The sequence below is a fragment of the Mobula hypostoma genome, chromosome X2 (assembly GCF_963921235.1).
Source record: "Mobula hypostoma chromosome X2, sMobHyp1.1, whole genome shotgun sequence".
Taxonomy (NCBI): Eukaryota; Metazoa; Chordata; class Chondrichthyes; order Myliobatiformes; family Myliobatidae; genus Mobula; species Mobula hypostoma.
Window position 1 is genome coordinate 23,174,964 of NC_086129.1, and position 21,510 is coordinate 23,196,473.

At 39.3% G+C, this 21,510-nt stretch overlaps 1 protein-coding gene across 10 annotated transcripts in view; it reads left to right on the forward strand.

Moving 5' to 3' along the window:
- Positions 1 to 18,668, forward strand: part of cdon (cell adhesion associated, oncogene regulated) — a 148,831-nt gene extending 130,163 nt beyond the window's left edge. For 9 of the 10 annotated variants that reach the window (XM_063038412.1, XM_063038420.1, XM_063038421.1 and 6 more), the window contains 3 exons: positions 5,000 to 5,079; positions 11,483 to 11,739; positions 15,122 to 18,668. In XM_063038412.1, coding sequence (XP_062894482.1) covers positions 5,000 to 5,079; positions 11,483 to 11,739; positions 15,122 to 15,285 — 501 coding nt within the window. In that variant the 3' untranslated portion in view covers positions 15,286 to 18,668. Of the gene's footprint in view, positions 1 to 4,999; positions 5,080 to 11,482; positions 11,740 to 14,544; positions 14,617 to 15,121 lie in introns of all 10 variants that reach the window. The other variant, XM_063038419.1, reaches the window with a different exon arrangement.
- Positions 18,669 to 21,510: the final 2,842 nt, after the last annotated feature.

The window sequence follows — 21,510 nt, forward strand, 5'->3', positions numbered from 1 at the left end:
AAGAAGTGATTGAGCAAATCAGGAAGAAAAGGTGAAGAAAGTTGGAAAAGGAGACAGGCTTGCATTTCTGTAGCTGATTCAGTGAATCTAGATGTGAAAGCACTTATTGACAATTACTTTTGAAGTACAATCAGTTGTAATGTACAGAGTCCAGCAATGGACTTGAATGCAATAACCTACCGCAACAATAATGTAATAATGACTAGAAATTTTTAGCTGGTGCTTATGGAAGAATATTGGCCTGTATTTCTGCTAGTTATTAAAATTATGATGTGACATCTATTGTGGCCATATGGAAAAGCAGACAGAACTTTGATTTAAAGGGTATTAAAATACACCACACTCTGACTGTGCAATACTCTGTCCTCTACTTGTGTGTTCAGTTCTCCGGTGGAATTTGAACCCATAGCCTGCTTATTCAAGTGCTAACCATCGAGCTAAGACTGATGGGGATAGAGCATGTTGTAAGGAAGGGCATTTAGAGCATAGATTGAATATATAGCTGAAAGAGTAAGATAGGAAGTGAGTGGTGAAAAGATTTTTTTAAAAGTCTTGCACAAGAAATTTGGGATTAGATCAGTTACGTGACCATTTCATTTAGTCTGTTTTAATAACTAGTCTTAACTAATTTTTGAGTACATAAATTTAATATCAGTGAGAACAAAATGCATCTGTTCATAATACGTAATTTCAGTAAGTACAAAAATCCTGTTTACTTCCTCCTGTGGTCTTTTAATGAAGTTTGAATGGCATTTCTGTATACATAAATGAAAGGAGTTTATCAAATAAATGTCAAATACATTTGAAATGATTGAGAGAACTTGAAGGAACTGAGGCAAAGTCAGGGCATAGGTGGGAACTGACGGCAAGAGTAGGTTGAGTAAAGAGCTTCAGGGAAGTTCTCGTCAAGGCCTGAGGTTGTGTCCTGGATTCTATCTTTTCTCTATGATTAATTCTTAATTGGCACATTACCATTTTTAAGTGCAGGTTTGTTTGAGTGCTTTGTACATTAAAGAGGTTGCAGGGCCCCTCATTTTAAGCAGACATTTCATGTGCTGACTTCTTGCAATGCTATTTTTGAAGTAAAGGGGAGGGATTTGGGCAATAGATTAATCCTGTTCCTGCCAATTGCAGTTCACATAACCTGGCACAAATCTTCTGAACTGGTGTATGGTGTCTTGTCACAATTTTACATCAGGGTCAGTCTGCAAACAAGTGGAATTGAACAAGCTTGATTTCTCAGCCCCACTGTGTTTCAGCTTCCATATTTTCCCATAGTAAGAAGGTGATATCAACAAACATTTGCTACCAAAGATAAATTATTCTTGAAAATACATAGTACCATTTTATCTTTGAGGGAACTTCATTTTACTCAATAACAAAATGAGTTAATCAGTTGCCATCTTTAAGGTTCAGTGAATTTTTAAAAATCATGTCTGCAGTCTGGAGAGAAAAAATGTGCACACTACAACATATTGTATTTCTGTCAAGCTGTTGGCATAAGTAGTTGGAGACTGAGCAGTCACAGGCGATTAAATGTTGTGACATAAAGTGGAATTGAAGTGATCAGAGAGCCAGTGGATGTTTGGATTAGTTTGAATGTCTGATGTTACAGTGTCTGAAAAGAAAAATGATGTACAGTACTATGCAAAAGTCTAAGGCAAATGTTTAAAAAAAATCTGTAAAGCTAAGATGCTTTCAAAAATAATGAAATGAAAAGTTTCTAAATATCAAAAAGTTTACTATAAAGAGCAGTAAACAGTAAAAAAAAACACTAAATCAAATTAATAATAGGTGTGACCACCCTTTTCCTTTATAACTGCAACAATTCTCTTAGCTACGCTGTCGTGCAGTTTTATATATTTTTTTTAAAAATCAGCTGGTTGGTTGTTCCAAGCATCTTGGAAAACTTTCCACAGTTCTTCTGCAGACTTTGGCTGTACCACTTGCTTTTGTCTCTCCAGACAGCCTTGATGTTGTGATCAGGGCTCTATGGAAGACATACCATCTGCTGCAGAACTCCTTTTCACCGAAAGTAGTTCCTTATGACCTTAGCCGTGTGTTTGGGGTCAATGTCATGCTGCAGAATGAAGTTGGGACCAATCAGACACCTCCCTGCTGGTATTGCGTGATGGATGAGAATCTGTACTTCTCAGCATTAAGGATTCCATCAATTCTGACCAGATCACCAACTCCATTTGTAGAAATGCAGATCCAAACCTGCAGCAAACCTCTACCATGTTTCATTGTAGCACTCTCCAGCTCTTTTACGGATCAACTGCCTCCTGTTTGAGACAAAAATTTAAAATTATAACTCTTCAGTCCCAAGCACTTGCTGCCATTGTTCAGTATCCCAGTCCTTGTGTTTTTGTCTGTAGGTGAGCCCCTTAGCTTTGTTTCCACTTTGGAGGAATGGCTTTTTGGAAGCAACTCTTCTGTGAAGACCTTCTCTGGACTGTAGAGGGGTGTACTTGGGTTCCAGTGGATTCTGTGAGTTCGGAGTTGATAGCAGTGCTGGATGACTTCCAATTTAGAAGAGATGTCAGTTTGATGTATCTCTTGACTGCTGCGCTCGATTTCTGTGGCTGATCACTGTGGCTCGGTCTTCAACCTTGCCCGTTTCTTTGCGCTTTTTCAGAAGGGCTTGGACAGCACAACTCGAAACTCCCGTCTGCCGCAACATTTCTGCTTGGGAGAGACCTTGCTGAAGCAGGATGACCACCTTGTGTCTTGTTGCTATACTCCCTCTTGTCATGGTGTAAGAATTAATGATTTGAAGGTTAAACTGTCTTTCACCCGGTTTAATTCCTTCTATACCCATTTCTGTTTATTAATCAGTTTAGTTAATTCACCTCATTGATCATTAGCACCTGTTTATCTTTGTTTAATCATGCACTGGGCTACATGCCTATAAAGTAATCAAGTTTTTATTTGAAAAGTGATCTATTACTTAATATCACAAACAAGAGAAAATCTGCAGATGCTAGAAATCAAAGCTTCACACACAAAATGCTGGAGAAACTCGAAGGTCTCAGCCCGAAATGTCGACTGTACATTTTTCCATAGATGCTACCTGGCCTGCTGAGTTCCTCCGGTGTTTTGTGTGTGTCGCTATTAATATGTTACTTTAATGAAATATAAAAATTTCTCTTAACATTCAATTTTTTAGGAAAATGAATGTTTGGAAATCCAGAATTTGCTATTTTCTGTTAGCACTCAAATACAGAAGACAAAAAATAAAATCTAAAACAAAATTCATATTAAAAATCTAGGGTGCCTAATACTTTTGCACAGTACTGTGTGTGGAAATAATTCTGAAGTAACTCAGACAAAGGTTGAGTTTGTGCTGATGGCAGGTCATGAAGTAGATATGGTGGTGCAGTGAAGATTGGCGCGAGGTCAAACACCACTGATTTGCTGCTGGGAAAGGAGCTAAGGGTGGGAAATAGTCTTGGTTCTAAAATGATAGATTAGAGTTACAGGACAGGTTCAAACTTTTTGCAACAAAGTTGGGAAAAAAATAATTTCACCAAATAATAATATTAGACAAATGGCCATTGTAACTGTGACATGGAAGGTGGTGCTGAAATGGTGAATTAAGTGTAGTAATACAGGTTCCACAAACATTTTACAAATAACATTGAGAAAGCAGTATTTGACCTAGTGTTGGGAGATGGCTAAGGATGAAACTTGATGTCTCCTGGGTTAAGAAAGAGAGTCATTTTTCAAGCCAATTCTGTGCATGCCATAGCCCTGGCAGGTATTCTATCACCACAGATTGGTTAAACAACTGCAGTTGTCTTCATTAAAATGGTAATCACAGACCCAGTGCTTATGATTCATATGCTGTGGCAATATTGAACTGTTCCTTACCATACATGAGCATTTAAAATCCTGCCTTTAAATATAACTGACAATTTTTTTTAGACAGTTGTGCATTAGAACATTAGATTCTTTGAATCTAAAATTACAGACTAAAAAGGAGTATCAAGGAAGAAGGCTTGACTGAAATGTTTACTTTGCACCTTTCTGGAAAAGGAAATGCTGTCATGTGAATTAATGGAAGAAACAGTATGATGATGGATAGAACAAATATAATCTACCTTTTTTTTTAAAAAAAAAAGCAAAGAAACTGGTTAAACCAAAAACACCTTAGATTCAATAGCCCAAATTGCTTCCAACAGCATTAGTCAGAATTCTAAGGTCATAGCATCAGGCACTGATGAAAGATTGTGGCTAAGATTGCCACTTGGTACGTTTCTTAGTAACTAGTGCATGGTATGTTGGAGGGCTAGGGGTGTATTATACAGATCTTTGAAAAATGACACAACTAATTGACTTGGCATTTAATGCGTGCAGTTAGAATGCTTGACTTTAATAATTAACGTATAGAATATAAAAGCTAGGAATTTTCATAAAATATAAATTGGGCATCAGTTGGATTACCAAATTCAATAGCAATTCAGGTCATCGCAGTCTGTAAGGAAAGGATGACAAGACCTTGTAGAGAAGACAAGAGAATGGCATTAGAAGTAAAAACGTGGGGGAAATTGGAAAAGTCATTCATGGTAGTTTTCAAAGTAGTATAAAAGGTTGATGAGGGTTTTCAACATCTAATTGATCTTGATGGAATAATTACAAGTGGCAATGAAGTTGGTGACCAGAAGTGAAAAGTTATGGCTTTCTTTGAAGGGATTTTTTTTCTTTAAACTGAATTGTTATAATCTGGAATATACTGCTTAAAGGGATGATGTCATCTGATTTCATTTTTAAATATCAAAAAGGAAATTGGATAAACATTTGAAGAAAAAACATTTGTATAATATTTTGGAGGTGTTGGAATTAATTTAAAAATTCTATCATGAGGACCTTTATCAACACAAGTTCATGTTGCTTCTGTACTGTATAATTACTGATTTTTACAGTGTTAATGATTTACATATGTTAAAGTGGTTTGGTAATGCTATTAATGCTGGAGCTTTGTACTTTACATTGACAGGGTGGTGGGATATACAATGCACTTCCTCAGACGGAGCCATCAGAATGCGTCAACTGTCGCAACTGTAAGAATAACAATAGGTCAGTGTGCACAATGGCTTTTTGCAATGTTTTGTTCATTTCATGTCATGATTCCATTTGCCTGTTCTTTACTCTAATATAGATTCCTTTCCTTCTCTTCCCTCACTCTTGTCTTGAAATCTCTCTCACTTCATTACTCCAAAGAATGTTTTATGTTAGTGTTAGATTGCCATAGCCCTGACTAATCCATCCCGAGGACAATTCAGCACTTCATGGTTTTTCATCCTCTATGTGATACTGGTTTAAGAGGTCCATGGCTGCCTCTTTTACCATGATGAGGCCACTCTCGGGTTAGAGGAGTAACACTTCATATCCTGTCCAGGTAATCTCCATTAATATCGTTTTCTCCAACTTCTGGTCATTTTTCCCCTCCCCCTTCCATCATCTTCAATTCTCCACTCTAGCCTTTTACCTCTTCCCCTCACCTGCCTATCACCTTCCCTGGGTGCACACCCCCCCCTTCTCCCATGGTCCACTCACCTATCAGATTCCTTCTTCAGCCCTTTGTCTTTTCCACCTATCACCTCTCCAGTTTCTTTCTTCGTCCCTCTCCCCCCACCACCTTATTCTGGCATCTTCCGTATTCCTTTCCATAGATGCCTGACCTGCTGAATCCCTCCAGCATTTTGTGTGTTGCTCTGATTTAAGAGCTGAATGTCAATTCAGGTATAGAATTTTTATTCAATTGGTGATTGTGAGGAAAAGGTTAGTTGGAAAAATCAGTAATAGTAATGCAAAGCCTTCATAAGTATGTTTTACAAATGTTTATTTCTGGAAGCAAACAGAAAACAAATGCTGTAAATTCTAAAACAAAAGTAAGTTAATGGTGGGAAAACTCAGCAGGTCCAGGAATATCTGTGAAAGGAGAAACCAAGTTGATGTTTCAGGTCAATATTTCTTCCTTTGTTTATAAATGTTGAGCAACAACAAATCATTGTGAAGTTCATCACTGTTATGACTACTGTCATGATGAAAGTTGCATCATTCTTTTCATGTCTAAATACACACACATTACACGGAAACAGGTCATTCATCTATCCCATATTTACACAGATCGTCTACAGCTACTAACTCATAGTGCAATCCTCTATCCTTTTTTCTAAACTACTTTGCTTTTAAGTTATCTTATTGATTCCATGTAAATTCCTGATTATCATCATTCTCTGAATAGTATTCTACTGAATTCTATGTAAAATGTATTACAATATCTTCCATTTATGTTGGATTACACTTACAGGTGGACACACCTTAGATGCATTTACTCTATTAAAGCATTTGATAATCTGAAAGAATTGATAGCAGGTCACCCTGTCAGCTTTTTCTCTTACAATAAGAATCCTATTTGTTGAGCTTTGTTTGCCAGGCACTCTGTTCCTTCTTGTTGTTGAGTATTTTTTTTAATTAAGATATTTTTGGTTCAGTTTACTTGCAAAAGAAAAGCCTCAATTTCACTGTTTGCAAAAGAATTGGCCAAGGATAGGGAGTGGTTAGTTAAATGTTGTTTCCAGCACACACAGCCTGGTTTTACCAAAGCACTTTTTCCTTCTGTAGATACTACTTGACCTGAGTTGTCCCAGCTTTGTGTGTTACTCCAGATTTCTGGCATCTGCCATCTCTTGTGTCTCTACTTTATAAATGTTCCCTTTCAGCTGCTATTTTTGCTAATTGCGTATGTATTCATCTACATGTGTGCGCACACAAACAGAGCATAGTAACGTTGCAATAGGAGCTTACTTACCTCACTGCCTCATCGTCGCCCACAGTCCCCTAACATACCCCTCCCCTGACTCTGGCCTCTCAGCTAGCTGTGCCTAGAAACTAGTTGCTTGCTATTACTGCTCATTGCACAGTAGCTGTATTGAAGGATTTCCTTTGTATATTTGTGCATGTTACTACTGGAAATGAGCTATAAGCAATTGTGGCTTTCCCTTGCCACTGAGCTTGATTTTTTTTTCACTGAAGTTCTGTTGCCTTGTGTCTTGGGTACACTGAAAAGTCATTTGGGGTAAAGCATCATCTCTGTGGATATTTCAAGATAAAATAGTGGGTTTATGGATGGGTTGGGGTTTAAAATACTCATCAATATGTTTTAACAGTGCTGGCCCAACTACTGGTGTCACCCTGAAAGTGAAATCAGAACAATATCTGTGTAATCAGCTGGTCAAAAATAAGGGAAATATATAGAGGAGTCCTGGCTTTAATGTTTCCTTTTCTTAATATTATTCTTATTGTATGCATTCTTACTTGAAGCTTCTTCCTTTTTATCTATTTTACTCTTGCATATTTTCATTCCTGTTCTGTTGACATTGGTCTGCATCTGAAGTTTTGAATTTCATTTGTATTTAAGGAGTTGGGTTTGGAAGGTGTTGAAGCCATTATCAGCTATTACAATTTAATCTTGTAGAATGTTACAGTTAGTGGGTGAGGTGCCAGTTATGTAACCATTTTATCCTAAATTGTGTTTATTTTTACATTGCTGAAGCTATACTCATTCAGGCAGTGTATTTCATCGTACCTCTAACTTTTGCCTTGAAGATGGTGGAAAGATTTTTGAGAATTGGACATTGCATCACTCAATGTAGAATACCCTCTTGTTACTACATATTCACCTAGTTCAGTAAAGTTTTTGGTCCACATAACGCACATGTAGCTATTATGGATTCAAGGACAGTAGTGCATTGAATGTTGAGATGATTGGGCTTCCTCTCATCTGAGCCAGCCTTTGCCTGGCATTTCTGTGGAATAAATGTTAACATAGAACATAGAATAGTACAGCACAGTACAGGCCCTTCGGCCCACAATGCTGTGCCGACCCTCAAACTCTGCCTCCCATATAAGCCCCCACCTTAAATTCCTCCATGTACCTGTCCAGTAGTCTCTTAAACTTCACTAGTGTATCTGCCTCCACCACAGACTCAGGCAGTGCATTCCACGCACCAACCACTCTCTGAGTAAAAAACCTTCCTCTAATATCCCCCTTGAACTTCCCACCCCTTACCTTAAAGCCATGTCCTCTTGTATTGAGCAGTGGTGCCCTGGGGAAGAGGCGCTGGCTACTCACTCTATCTATTCCTCTTTATTATCTTGTACACCTCTATCATGTCTCCTCTCATCCTCCTTCTCTCCAAAGAGTAAAGCCCTAGCTCCCTTAATCTCTGATCATAATGCATACTCTCTAAACCATGCAGCATCCTGATAAATCTCCTCTGTACCCTTTCCAATGCTTCCACATCCTTCCTATAGTGAGGCGACCAGAACTGGACACAGTACTCCCAAGTGTGGCCTAACCAGAGTTTTTTAGAGCTGCATCATTACATCGTGACTCTTAAACTCTATCCCTCGACTTATGAAAGCTAACACCCCATAAGCTTTCTTAACTACCCTATCCACCTGTGAGGTAACTTTCAGGGATCTGTGGACATGTACCCCGCGATCCCTCTGCTCCTCCACACTACCAAGTATCCTGCCATTTACTTTGTACTCTGCCTTGGAGTTTGTCCTTCCAAAGTGTACCACCTCACACTTCCCTGGGTTGAACTCCATCTGCCACTTCTCAGCCCACTTCTGCATCCTATCAATGTCTCTCTGCAATCTTTGACAATCCTCTACACTATCTACACCACCAACCTTTGTGTCGTCTGCAAACTTGCCAACCCACCCTTCTACCCCCACATCCAGGTCGTTAATAAAAATCACGAAAAGTAGAGGTCCCAGAACAGCTTCTTGTGGGACACCACTAGTCACAATCCTCCAATCTGAATGTACTCCCTCCACCACGACCCTCTGCCTTCTTCAGGCAAGCCAATTCTGAATCCACCTGGCCAAACTTCCCTGGATCCCATGCCTTCTGACTTTCTGAATAAGCCTACCATGTGGAACCTCGTCAAATGCCTTATTAAAATCCATATAGATCACATCCACTGCACTACCCTCATCTATATGCCTGGTCACCTCCTCAAAGAACTCTATCAGGTTTGTTAGACACGATCTGCCCTTCACAAAGCCATGCTGACTGTCCCTGATCAGACCATGATTCTCTAAATGCCCATAGATCTTATCTCTAAGAATCTTTTCCAACAGCTTTCCCACCACAGACATAAGGCTCACTGGTCTATAATTACCTGGACTATCCCTACTACCTTTTTTGAACAAGGGGACAACATTCGCCTCCCTCCAATCCTCCGGTACCATTCCTGTGGACAATGAGGACATAAAGATCCTAGCCAGAGGCTCAGCAATCTCTTCCCTCGCCTCATGGAGCAGCCTGGGGAATATTCCGTCAGGCCCAGGGACTTATCCGTCCTAATGTATTTTAACAACTCCAACACCTCCTCTCCCTTAATATCAACATGCTCCAGAACATCAACCTCACTCATATTGTCCTCACCATCATCAAGTTCCCTCTCATTGGTGAATACCGAAGAGAAGTATTCATTGAGGACCTCGCTCACTTCCACAGCCTCCAGGCACATCTTCCCACCTTTATCTCTAATCGGTCCTACCTTCACTCCTGTCATCCTTTTTTTCTTCACATAATTGAAGAATGCCTTGGGGTTTTCCTTTACCCTACTTGCCAAGGCCTTCTCATGCCCCCTTCTTGCTCTTCTCAGCCTCTTCTTAAGCTCCTTTCTTGCTTCCCTATATTCCTCAATAGACCCATCTGATCCTTGCTTCCTAAACCTCATGTATGCTGCCTTCTTCCACCTGACTAGATTTTCCACCTCACTTGTCACCCATGGTTCCTTCACCCTACCATTCTTTATCTTCCTTACCGGGACAAATTTATCCCTAACACCCTGCAAGAGATCTCTAAACATGTCCATAGTACATTTCCCTGCAAAAACATCATCCCAATTCACACCCGCAAGTTCTAGCGTTGTAGCCTCATAATTTGCCCTTCCCCAATTAAAAATTTTCCTGTCCTCTCTGATTCTATCCTTTTCCATGATAATGCTAAAGGCCAGGGAGCGGTGGTCACTGTCCCCCAGATGCTCACCCACTGAGAGATCTGTGACCTGACCCGGTTCATTACCTAGTACTAGATCTAGTATGGCATTCACCCTAGTCGACCTGTCCACATACTGTGACAGAAATCCATCCTGGACACACTTAACAAACTCTGCCCCATCTAAACCCTTGGAACTAATCAGGTGCCAATCAATATTAGGGAAGTTAAAGTCACCCATGATAACAACCCTGTTATTTTTGCACCTTTCCAAAATCTGCCTCCCAATCTGCTCCTCTGTATCTCTGCTGCTACCAGGGGGCCTATAGAATACCCCCAATAGAGTAACTGCTCCCTTCCTGTTCCTGACTTCCACCCATACTGACTCAAAAGAGGATCCTGCTACATTACCCACCCTTTCTGTAGCTGTAATAGTATCCCTGACCAGTAATGCCACCCCTCCTCCCCTTTTTATGCCCTCTCTATCCCTTTTAAAGCACTGAAATCCAGGAATATTGAGAATCCATTCCTGCTCTGGTGCCAGCCAAGTCTCTGTAATGGCTACTACATCATAATACCATATATGTATCCAAGCTCTCAGTTCATCACCTTTGTTCCTGATGCTTCTTGCATGGAGGTACACACATTTCAGCCCTTCTACCTTACTGTCTTTACACTGATAATTCTACTTCTCTGTCCTCAAAGCGCCTCTATATGTTAGATCTGGCTTTACTCCATGCACTTGTTTCACTGCTCTATCGCTCTGGATCCCATCCCCCTTGCAAATTAGTTTAAACCCTCCCGAACCATGCCAGTGAACTTACCTGCAAGGATATTGTTCCCCCTCGAGTTCAGGTGCAACCCATCCAATCTGTACAGGTCCCACCTTCCCTAGAAGAGATCCCAATGATCTAAAAATCTAAAACCCTGCTCCCTGCACCAACTCCTCAGCCACGCATTCAACTGCCATCTCCTCCAATTCTAACCATCAGTGTCACGTAGCACTGGCAGCAATCCTGAGAACGCCATCCTTGACGTCCTGTTCTTCAGCCTTCTGCCTAGTTCCCGAATCCCACACTTCAGGACCTCATCCCTCTTCCTGCCTATGTCGTTGGTCCCAACATGTATCACGACTTCTGGTTGCTTTCCCTCTCGCACCAGGATGTCGTGCACCCGGTCAGAGACATCCCGGACCCTGACTCTTGGCTTCTTTAAGCTTAAACCTTAATATTGTCCCGATCCTGTTGTGTGAGCATTGTCTGAATCATTTTCTAAAGAGTTAGGATTTTTTCCTTTCTCAGTTCACTTTCTTCTTCATCCACCATCTTTCTGTTTACTGCAAAGCTAGCCCGTTCTTGGTGTTATGTGTTTAGTGCTATGTGTACTCCTTAGGTAGTTAATGGCTGGTATTTATATTCCATGTTAAATTCTCCTTTTTTTAATTTTTTTTTTCTGCAGATGTTTCACTAAAACAAATGGCACTTTCCCCAGCAACAATTTGCCCATGTTGCAGCTAACTCCAACCTGTCATGAAGACAGCATGGAGATGGTGCCTTTAAATCACATAATTGCTCCATTATGCCCTGGAACCATTGTTACTGAAAACAATAGTGAGGCAGAGTATGATAGTACAAAAGAAAATGCTGAACAGTCCCCTTGCCAAGATTCTTGCTGCAATGAGAACCAAGACTCTGTATTTGCGGACAATATAGAAGGTATGTTTGTTGATTGCATCCAGTTCTCTATTGGTTTATATCTTGGGAATTCTTCTCTTAAGCCCATCATCCCTACTGGAGCATAGGCTACGGACAGCAGTTTGCCAGAGTTCTCTGTCCTGGGCCAGTCTTTCAAGTATCCTTCCTCTCCCAAGGGTGGGGACTTTGAAGCTTCTGTTGGCATTTCTGAAGCTCTGCTTTTACAGGATGTGGTTGCTTGTCCCATGCCCAACCCTCCTCATCTTGCAGCCAGGCTTGGGACTATCCGTGGTGGAGGTTTAGGAATTCTTAGTTCCCATTATTCCTGGTATCTGGTTCTTCTCACATAATGGGCATTTCCAGGAGTACTCTTGAAACGAGATAGAGGAGAATCTATTTGCATACCAAAGGAGAAGGAAAGTTTCATCTGAGTCACAAGTGGCATCAGGATCACTCTTGTTCATTTTCTACATTTCTACATTTATACCAGACAGTTGATTATGAACTAACTTGCCCTGCACAGATAAGCATTTAAGGTTGCGCCCTTGATTAATTTTTTTGAAGGATATTGGGATCTGTCACAAATCTCAATTATTCCAGCATAAGAACCAACCGTTTTCCTATGGAGCATATACCAAGTCTGTGTAAGAGCAGTTGAGTAAATATCATTTCTTCTTCCCCGCCGCCTCCCCCCACCTCCTTTGCTCTACAGATGTTCTTCAGGGACTTGTATCAACTGCTGTACGTAAATCTTCCTCTCGCCTTATACACTCTTACTTTCAATACCCCTACTATGGCAAAAAGACATTGACTATCTACACCATCTATACCTCCAGTAATTTTATACTTCAGGCAGGTCACCCATCAGCTTCATTTGCTCCAGGGTAAACAAGCTTAGTCTATCCGGTCTCTCTCCATAACTAAATTCTTTCAATCCAGCCAACATCCTGGTGAGTTTCCTCTGCACTCTTTAGCTGAACCATAGTGCAGAGACCAGAACTGCACACACTACTCCAAATGAGGCCTAACCAATATTTTGTAAAATTGCAACTTGACATCCAAACTTGTACTCTATGCCCCCAACCTCTGAAGGCAATTCATGCCAGTGGCTTCACTTCCCTATCGACCTGTATTCCACTTTCTGGGAACTGTGGACTTGGACTCTTAGATCTCTCTATTGAACTGCATTCCTTACGGCCTTATCATTTACTGTATATGGCTGTCCCTATTTGACTTCCAAAAATGCATCACCCTGCACTTGTAGGATAACAGGGTATTTGGCCTGTGAAAGCAATCCAGCTTGTCTCTTTCCCCATAGCCCTTGAGACTCTTTCCTTTCAAAGAGCTCACCCAGCTCCCTTGTGAATACTGCAATTGCATCAATCTCAAGCATACGTTACAATTCATGTTCTCAGTATTATTTTTATTTGCACACTTTTGCTTTTGCTCATTGGTGTTTGTCAGTCTTTGTTTATGCATAATTTTTGTGAAATTCTATTTTCATTTTTTCCTGTAAGTGCTTGCAAGAAAATGAATCTCAACGTAGAATATGGTAACATACACGTACTTTGAATTTTGAATTGTGAACTTAACTTGCAGATAGAACCAAAATTACTTCAGCTAGGCAGCAGCATTGATTGCTGCACCATTGTAGCACAAAAAATATACTGCTCTGTCAATTGCATTATTATTATTATATCATGAAGGAACCTGCACTGAAATCTAGAACTAAATATTAACATCAATGTTAAAATTAAAGAATGGAGAATTGTCTTCTGCATAAGCTACTATACAGCAGCTGTGTGGCAGTGGAGCTTAAGATGTAATTAGTGGCTTCCAGTGGATGGGTAAATATTGGCAACAGCAACAAATAAATTATAAAACCATAAATTTGCAGGACTGAAGAGACTTTTTGGCTCATGTTTTCAGGCAAGTTATGCACTACTTTGAGATGGTCAGTATAAGGGAGATTGTGTCTTACAACTAATTGAGTTTTTTTTTGAGAAAGTGACCGTAGTAAACCATTTGACAATGTCTGTCATGGTAGGCTGATGGAGAAGGTTAAGGTACATGAGATCCTCAGAAGCTTAGCAGATTAGATTCAATATTGGCTTGGCTTTGGAAGATAGGGTAGTGATGGGGGTGGGGGGGGGGGTATTATTCTGGAGTCCTGTGGCCAGGGGTGTTCGTACAAGGATCAGTGCTGAGATTTGTCATCTGCAAACTTAGTACTTACAAAATTTGGTAGCAGATTGTGGAAGGTGAAGGTTGTTGTAGGATATAGATTGGTTGAAAATATGCATGGAAGAATGGCAGATGGAGTTTAGTCTACAGAAGCATGAGATCTTGCATAATAAGAGATCAGTGGAATCTTAGGTGTGGTTACATAGCTCCCTGAAAGTAGCTGGACAAGTTGATGGTGTTGTAAAGAAGGCTTATGGAATCATTGCCTTTTATCAATCAGGGCACTGAGAATAAATTTGACAAGTCATGTTGCAGGTGTATATGAGAGGTGTACTTGGTAGCTATTTAGTCTTGGTTGCAAGGTGGGAAGATGAAATACCAGAAGCCATAGTTTAAACGTGAGAGGGAGAAAATTTGAAGGAGATTAATAGGGCAAGTTTTTTTTTAAAAGTGGTAGGTGCCTGAAACAAGCTGCCAGGAAAGATGGTAGAAGCAGATATGATAGTCACATTTAAGAGGCATTTAGACAGATATATGAACAGGCAGGAGATGGAAATGTATAGACCAGATGGGAGAACTTTAAATTGGCATCATGGTCAGTACATGTTCCCATGCTATTTTGCTCTATGTTCAAAATTCTAGATCGCCCTTTCCCCACTAATCCCACCAATTGCAAGGAATTTCCATGATGCAGGATTGCAAATGTGAGAGAGGGTGAGTAATTTAACTCATTTGCCACTTAAGAGAGGTGCGGTTTTCCTATTCATTCTCATCTAAGTCTCTCATAATTTTGTATATCTTGATTAAATTTATTTTTAGTGTCTTGTTCCAAAGAAAACAACCTGAGCATATCCAATGCTTTTTTTTTTTGCTTAAAACCATCCAAAGAGACAAACTACTCCAGTTTTGCAATGTTCTTGAAAATTTATTTCTCTAAAGTGAGATCTACATTGGTATTGTGATGACAGAACAATTATTGTTCCATCTGCGTGGAATGGGCTGCCGGTAACGGTGGTGGAGGTGGATATGATAGGGTCTTTTAAGAGACTTTTGGATAGGTACATGGAGCTTAGGAAAATAAAGAGCTATGGGTAACCCTAGTAATTTCTAAGGTAGGGACATGTTCGGCACAACTTTGTGGGCCAAAGGGCCTGTATTGTGCTGTAGGTTTTCTATGTTTCTATCTACATTAGTTAACCCTTGACACTTTTCCTTAAAGGCAACAAATATCCTGACTTGGAAAATGAGAAAATGAGCTGTGATCCTCTTCCTTCTAACTCTGCTCAAATGGACAATGTCAATGCAACAGCCTGGAGTACAACAGGACTTGCTGAAGACAACATTTGCGAGGACCCAACAGAAGGAGAACTAAAGAAAACTTAGGGAACCATTCCCCGTTTGCCTGAAGCCTATTACTGCATCAAAGTCACTGAAAGGACCAAGGAGGGATCAGAAAATAACACTATTTATTTCTTTTTGTAGTAGTAAAATATTACTCCCTATGAATGTATTTGATTTAAAGATGTCTTCACCTTTTTTAATTATTTATGCTATCGGAGGAGAAATTCCTTTTTTGCAGAATGTGGAGTTTTAGCCTTGTTTTGTACAAAGTTTTGTAATAATATAAAGAAAGAGGAAGCTATAGAAATTGTTAATTAAAATTGGATCATACCTATCTGGTGGATTGAAAAGCACTTGGAAGGAGGACATTTTGAGATTCAATGCCCAGATTGAGACACAAGAGCTGATCCCTGAAAGGACCCGTAGGACGGGTAATGCAAATTGAGGGTTTGTGGTAACAGGAACCTATGTGTATTACATAGAGACAATAGTTGCTGATATGTAGGTAACAGGACTGGTAAAAGACCGGCTCAATCCTTTTACACATAATTATTAGACTGACTCTATTTGCATGGACCAACTTGATCAACATCAAGTTGAAAGCATCCTCTCCTGTTTGCATTGTAATCATAAACCTGCCAACATATAATGTATTGATTTTTTAAAAGTGAACCTTGGATGAGGCATGGCCTCACTACACGTCAGAAGCCAACAAGTCCAGGTCATGCTGCACAAGGTGTTCCCATCAATAGCTGAAGAAACATGGCTAAATAAATGACCACCTCCAAACTTTCACTGCTTGGCTTTGTGCTGAATATTTAAAATTTGCTTTTTAATGACACTACTTAGTTCCATGTACAGTAAAGCATTAAAAGTCCATGTAAGTGGAGGTGTGATTGCTTATAGAGCTTCACCAGTCTTTACACATAAAACCAGGATGTGTAGCAAGTCCAACTACACCTACTAACCATCAACTGCTATTATGGTAATACTTTGTTTAACAAGGAGTATGACAATTTAAAATATTTAGCTGTACAATTAATGCACTTTTTGGATGCATTTGCCCAGCTGTTTCATAATTGACCTAGTTTTTAAGGGGAAATGAAGTTTCATTGACAATGGTTGAATTTGGTTGACATTGCAGCTTTGTGTATTACGGATCCAGTATGATGGTGTGCTGTTTCATGATCTCCTTTCATTATTGTGCATTGTATTTTAGTGTGCAAGTTGTCTGCAGGTACTCTTTGTCATGACTAATTGTAGCAGCTTTAAATCTAGGTGTATCTGGGTAAGGAAGGACCAAGGGCTTCCAGAATGTGCACTTTCCCAATAAATGTATTAATATTTGGTGAGTTAAGATGGAAAGAAGCAAGAGCCCCCAGTTCTGACACGTTTACTTCAGTATAGCCATTCAACATTTGAGTTAATTTGTTCTTTCTATTGGGTCCAAATGAGCGAGTGCGCTCTTTCCCCTGTTGGTTGTGCTTTGTCTCCCTAACAGGTTCAACATGCAAGGCCTGTATATTCATAGTTTTTTTTTCAGTGGATGCCTTCTTTGTACTCACTCCAGTTCCCAATTTCCTGACTACTGATCTACTAATCAGTCCCTCTCATCAGACTCTGTTTCTCTGAAACAAATGGCTTGCCTACCATCTGTCTTTTTATTTGGAGATGGTTAATCATACTAAAAAATAAATCCTCCAGTTGTATCAAACCTGCAAGCAGTTCACTGGAATGTATTGGCTATTGAAACTATTTCTTCCTATTTCTATGGGATTGATCTTTGCTCTAGGCTTGACAAGGTCTCCCAGCAACTGGTCAGGAGCCAGATCAGAATAAAAGCAAAATAACCCAATGGCTCTATCAGAATAATATTTTAGATGAGTTTCTTGGGGACATGAACAAATTCCTCTTTAGGATAATATGTACCTATTAAGGTGATTCTTTCCAAAACATTGCCTGTTCAAGGAATTTGCACTTGTAGACCACTTCCACCACAGTAAAGAATGGAAGTAACATAGACCATCCTTCATAATAAATCAAAACAATGATATAAGCAAATATTTAGTATTTTATCAATTGTGATTTTAGAAAAGTTTTTTTTTTGCTTATCTTATGAAACACCTGATGCTGGGAAGGGCTTTTAAATCTCCCTTCATTCCACAGCTATGAAGACCTAGGTCCTACATTTATTATAACATTTTCATCTGTAAAAAAAATAAACATGAGGGTTAATAGATTTGTCATATTCCTCTCTATATCATAAGCAGATTAGCAACTTTCAAGATACTCATCATTCAAAGCATGTTGTTAAATTATTGATTCCAATAACATACTGCTGAGAAAATATCAAACATCCTATAATATTCTGTTGAGTGTAGTAAAATGGAAAGATGCAATTAACCTCTGGGCATTGTGAGGGTGTTTAGAAGATTGGATCAGGTACACCTGATGCTGTTTGTAACCCTTCAGATAGTCTGATATTCAGTCTGAGTCTGGTTGCAATAAATTCTGGAGTTGGTTCATGTTTTTGGACAGACTTACCTGGAGCTCTGCAGTTGTAAATATTAACCTCAAAAGCAAACAAGGCTTTCACAGATTATCCCCAAATTCCACTGTGATGAATCATAAGACAAACTGCCTAAGTTTTCATTGTGCTCTTATCTTTCACCCTCTATCAGAAACAAATAGTGCTGACTTTTTAAATGCATGTTTTTGTATTATATAGAAAATATGCTATATTTTCATAAATGGTTGTAATATTCTTGTTGAAATTGTACATATTTTTCTAAATATGATAGCTCATTGAAATTTGTTTGTAAGATACTGTTAATATTAAAGATAATGCTGTTGCCTCCATTTGCTAAGTGTCTTGGTAGTGCAGCAGCAACACAGTGTAGTACCCCAAAACTTTGATTCTGCCATGATTTACTTTTGTGTGTTTGGGTAGCAGTGTATTGATGCAGTGAGTGAAAGGGTCAATATTGTAAAGAAAGGTGGGTATCTTAATCTGTGTAGACCATAATTATCAGATACATCTCCAGCTGTTGTTGGAAGAAAACAAAGTTTAGCCCCATCAGTGTGGATATATACAATACACAAATTTCTAATGATCAGTATTTTCTGAGGTTCCTGCCAGAAACAACGGATTGGCAGTGATTCATTGTAGCTTGTAAACTCAAAGTGACTTGGGATGTTTTTAACTCGTGGGAATCATTATAGAGTAGAATCTAGCTGTTGCTTGAACTTTTCAATAGATAGCATTAAACTGCAGGAATATTAATTGTTTTCCCTTTTGCCCAATGTACCCTGAAATTAACTGATTTAGACAAGCTAGTATCAAGTCTCGCTGGTTTACACCATTTTGAAGTTTCCCTTTAGCTGATTGTACCTTTAATATTAAAAAACTGAAGTATTTAATTTGTAATCCACAATTTGTATTTGCATTGATTATTTTTAAGATTGAAGAGTTGGGTTATATCAGTTACAGTCATAATATGACATCACAATTCACTATTTCTGGCATCTGCCTCAACATCCCAGTGTTTTCACATGCTATTCTGATATAAATAATGATCCTTAACTGAAATGAAGATGGTCAAGATTGACTTATGACTCATAACTCACTTCAGTTTTCACATTTAGTAGAATCTTAAAGTAGCTAGCTGTGGTGGGATCTTCAGTGGATATCAGGCAGCTATTGAAACAAGAGTTTATCACAGAGCAAAAAAAATGAGCTGCTGGAGAAACCCAGTGGGTCTAGTCGCCTATTTGGAGGAAAGTGACAGTTTATCACAGTTAAGATTGATAAAGCCTTGTAAAGTGTAGTGGCATCTGCACCGGACTTCAAGGCGAGTGGTTCTATGTTCAAATCCAGCCAACTCCTTGTATGCTTTCCATCCATGCTGGGTTGAGCATTGAGCTAGCAACTCTGCCTTGTAAAACAAAAGAAATGGCAAGGTTGCTGCCTCATATGCAAAAAGTAATGACAATCAGAATCACTTTTATTATCACCGGCATGTGACGTGAAATTTGTTAACTTAGCAGCAGCCGTTCAATGCAATTCAAGTGGAGACAGAGAGAGAGAAAAAATAATAATAAACATAGAAAATTACAGCACAGTACAGGCCCTTTGGCCCACAATGTTGTGCCAGCCCTTAAACCCTGCCTCCCATATACCACCCCCCCAACCTTAAATTCCTCCATATACTTGTCCAGTAGTCCCTTAAACTTCACTAGTGTATCGGCCTCCACCACTGACTCAGGCAGTGCATTCCACACACCAACCACTCTCTGAGTAAAAAAACCTTCCTCTGATATCCCCCTTGAACTTCCCACCCCTTACCTTAAAGCCATGTCCTCTTGTACTGAGCAGTGGTGCCTTGGGGAAGAGGTGCTGGCTATCCACTTTTATCTATTCCTCTTATTATCTTGTACACCTCTATCATGTCTCCTCTCATCCTCCTTCTCTCTAAAGAGCCCTAGCTCCCTTAATCTCTGATCATAATGTATATTTTCTAAACCAGGCAGCATCCTGGTAAATCTCCTCTGTACCCTTTTTTTCAGATCTTTTTATTGTTATACAGAAGAAATAACATGAGTACATTGAAGTAACAACACTTACAATGTCTCAAAGACATTATCTTAAAGATTGAAAAAAAAATTTGTGATAACAAAAAAAAACCTAAGCAGAAAAAGTAGAGGGGGAAACCCCATTAGGTGTACAACCCTGGAGCCATGTGTCATACAAAAAGCTTCTAAAAATAAACATCAAACTACCAACAAGAAAAGAAAATATACCAAAAAAATTTACAATTAGATCGTGGAAAAAATCTGTCAATTAGCTCAAATGATAATAATGAGCAAATGAGCCCCATCTTTTCTCAAAATCAAAGGTTCAAAGGTTTGACTTCTAATTTTCTCTAAGCTAAGACAGCATCACTTGAGAGAACCACTGTGACAAAGTGGGAGCTGGTGTATCCTTCCACTTCAACAAAATGGCCCTCCTAGCTATCAGTGTAACAAATGCAATAACATGTTGGTCAGACACAGAAATACCATGAATATTTTGAGGAATTATTCCAAAAAGCGCATTTAATTTATTAGGTTGTAGATTAATTTTAAGTGCTTTTGAAATTGTTGAAAAAACTGACTTCCAGAACTGTTCCAATATAGAACAAGACCAAAACGTATGTGTCAGTGTAGCTATCTCAGTTTAACGTCTATCACAATAACTATCAACATGAGAAAATATTTTAGAAAGTCTCTTCTTCATCAAATGATAACCCTTTCCAATGCTTCCTCATCCTTCTTTATAGTAAGGCAACCAGAACTGGACAAGTGTGGCCTAACCAGAGTTTCATAGAGCTGCATCTTTACCCCTTGAGTCTTAAACTCTATACCTTGACTTTAAACTCTATACCTGGAGCTAACACTTCATAAGCTTTCTTAACTACCTGTGAGGCAACTTTCAGGGATCTGTGGACATGTACCCCTGGATCCCTCTGCTCCTCCACACTTCCAAGTATCCTGCCATTTACTTTGTACTCTGCCTTGGAGTTTGTCTTTCCAAAGTGTACCATCTCACACTTCTCTGGGTTGAACTCCATCTGCCACTTCTCAGCCCACTTCTGCATCTTATCAATGTCTCTCTGCAATCTTTGACAATCCTCTACACTATCTATAACACCACCAACCTTTGTGTCTGCAAACTTGCCAACCCACCCTCCTACTCCCATATCCAGGTCGTTAATAAAAATCACAAAAAGTAGAAGTCCCAGAACAGATCCTTGTGGGACACCACTAGTCACAATCCTCCAATCTGAATGTACTCCCTCCACCACGACCCTCTGCCTTCTGCAGACAAGCCAGTTCTGAATCCACCTGGCCAAACTTCCCTGGATCCCATGCCTTCTAACTTTCTGAATAAGCCTACCATGTGGAACCAAGTCAAATGCCTTGCTAAAATTAATTATAAGTAAATCAATTATGTACAAACCCCATTTCCAGAAAAGTTGGGATGTTTTCCAAAATGCAATGAAAACAAAAATCTGTTACATGTTAATTCACGTGAACCTTTATTTAACTGACAAAGGTACAATGAAAAGATTTTCGATAGTTTTACTGACCAACTTAATTGTATTTTGTAAACATACACAAATTTAGAATTTGATGGCTGCAACACACTCAACAAAAGTTGGGACAGAGGCATGTTTATCATTGTGTTACATCACCTTTCCTTTTAATAACACGTTTTAATTGTTTTAG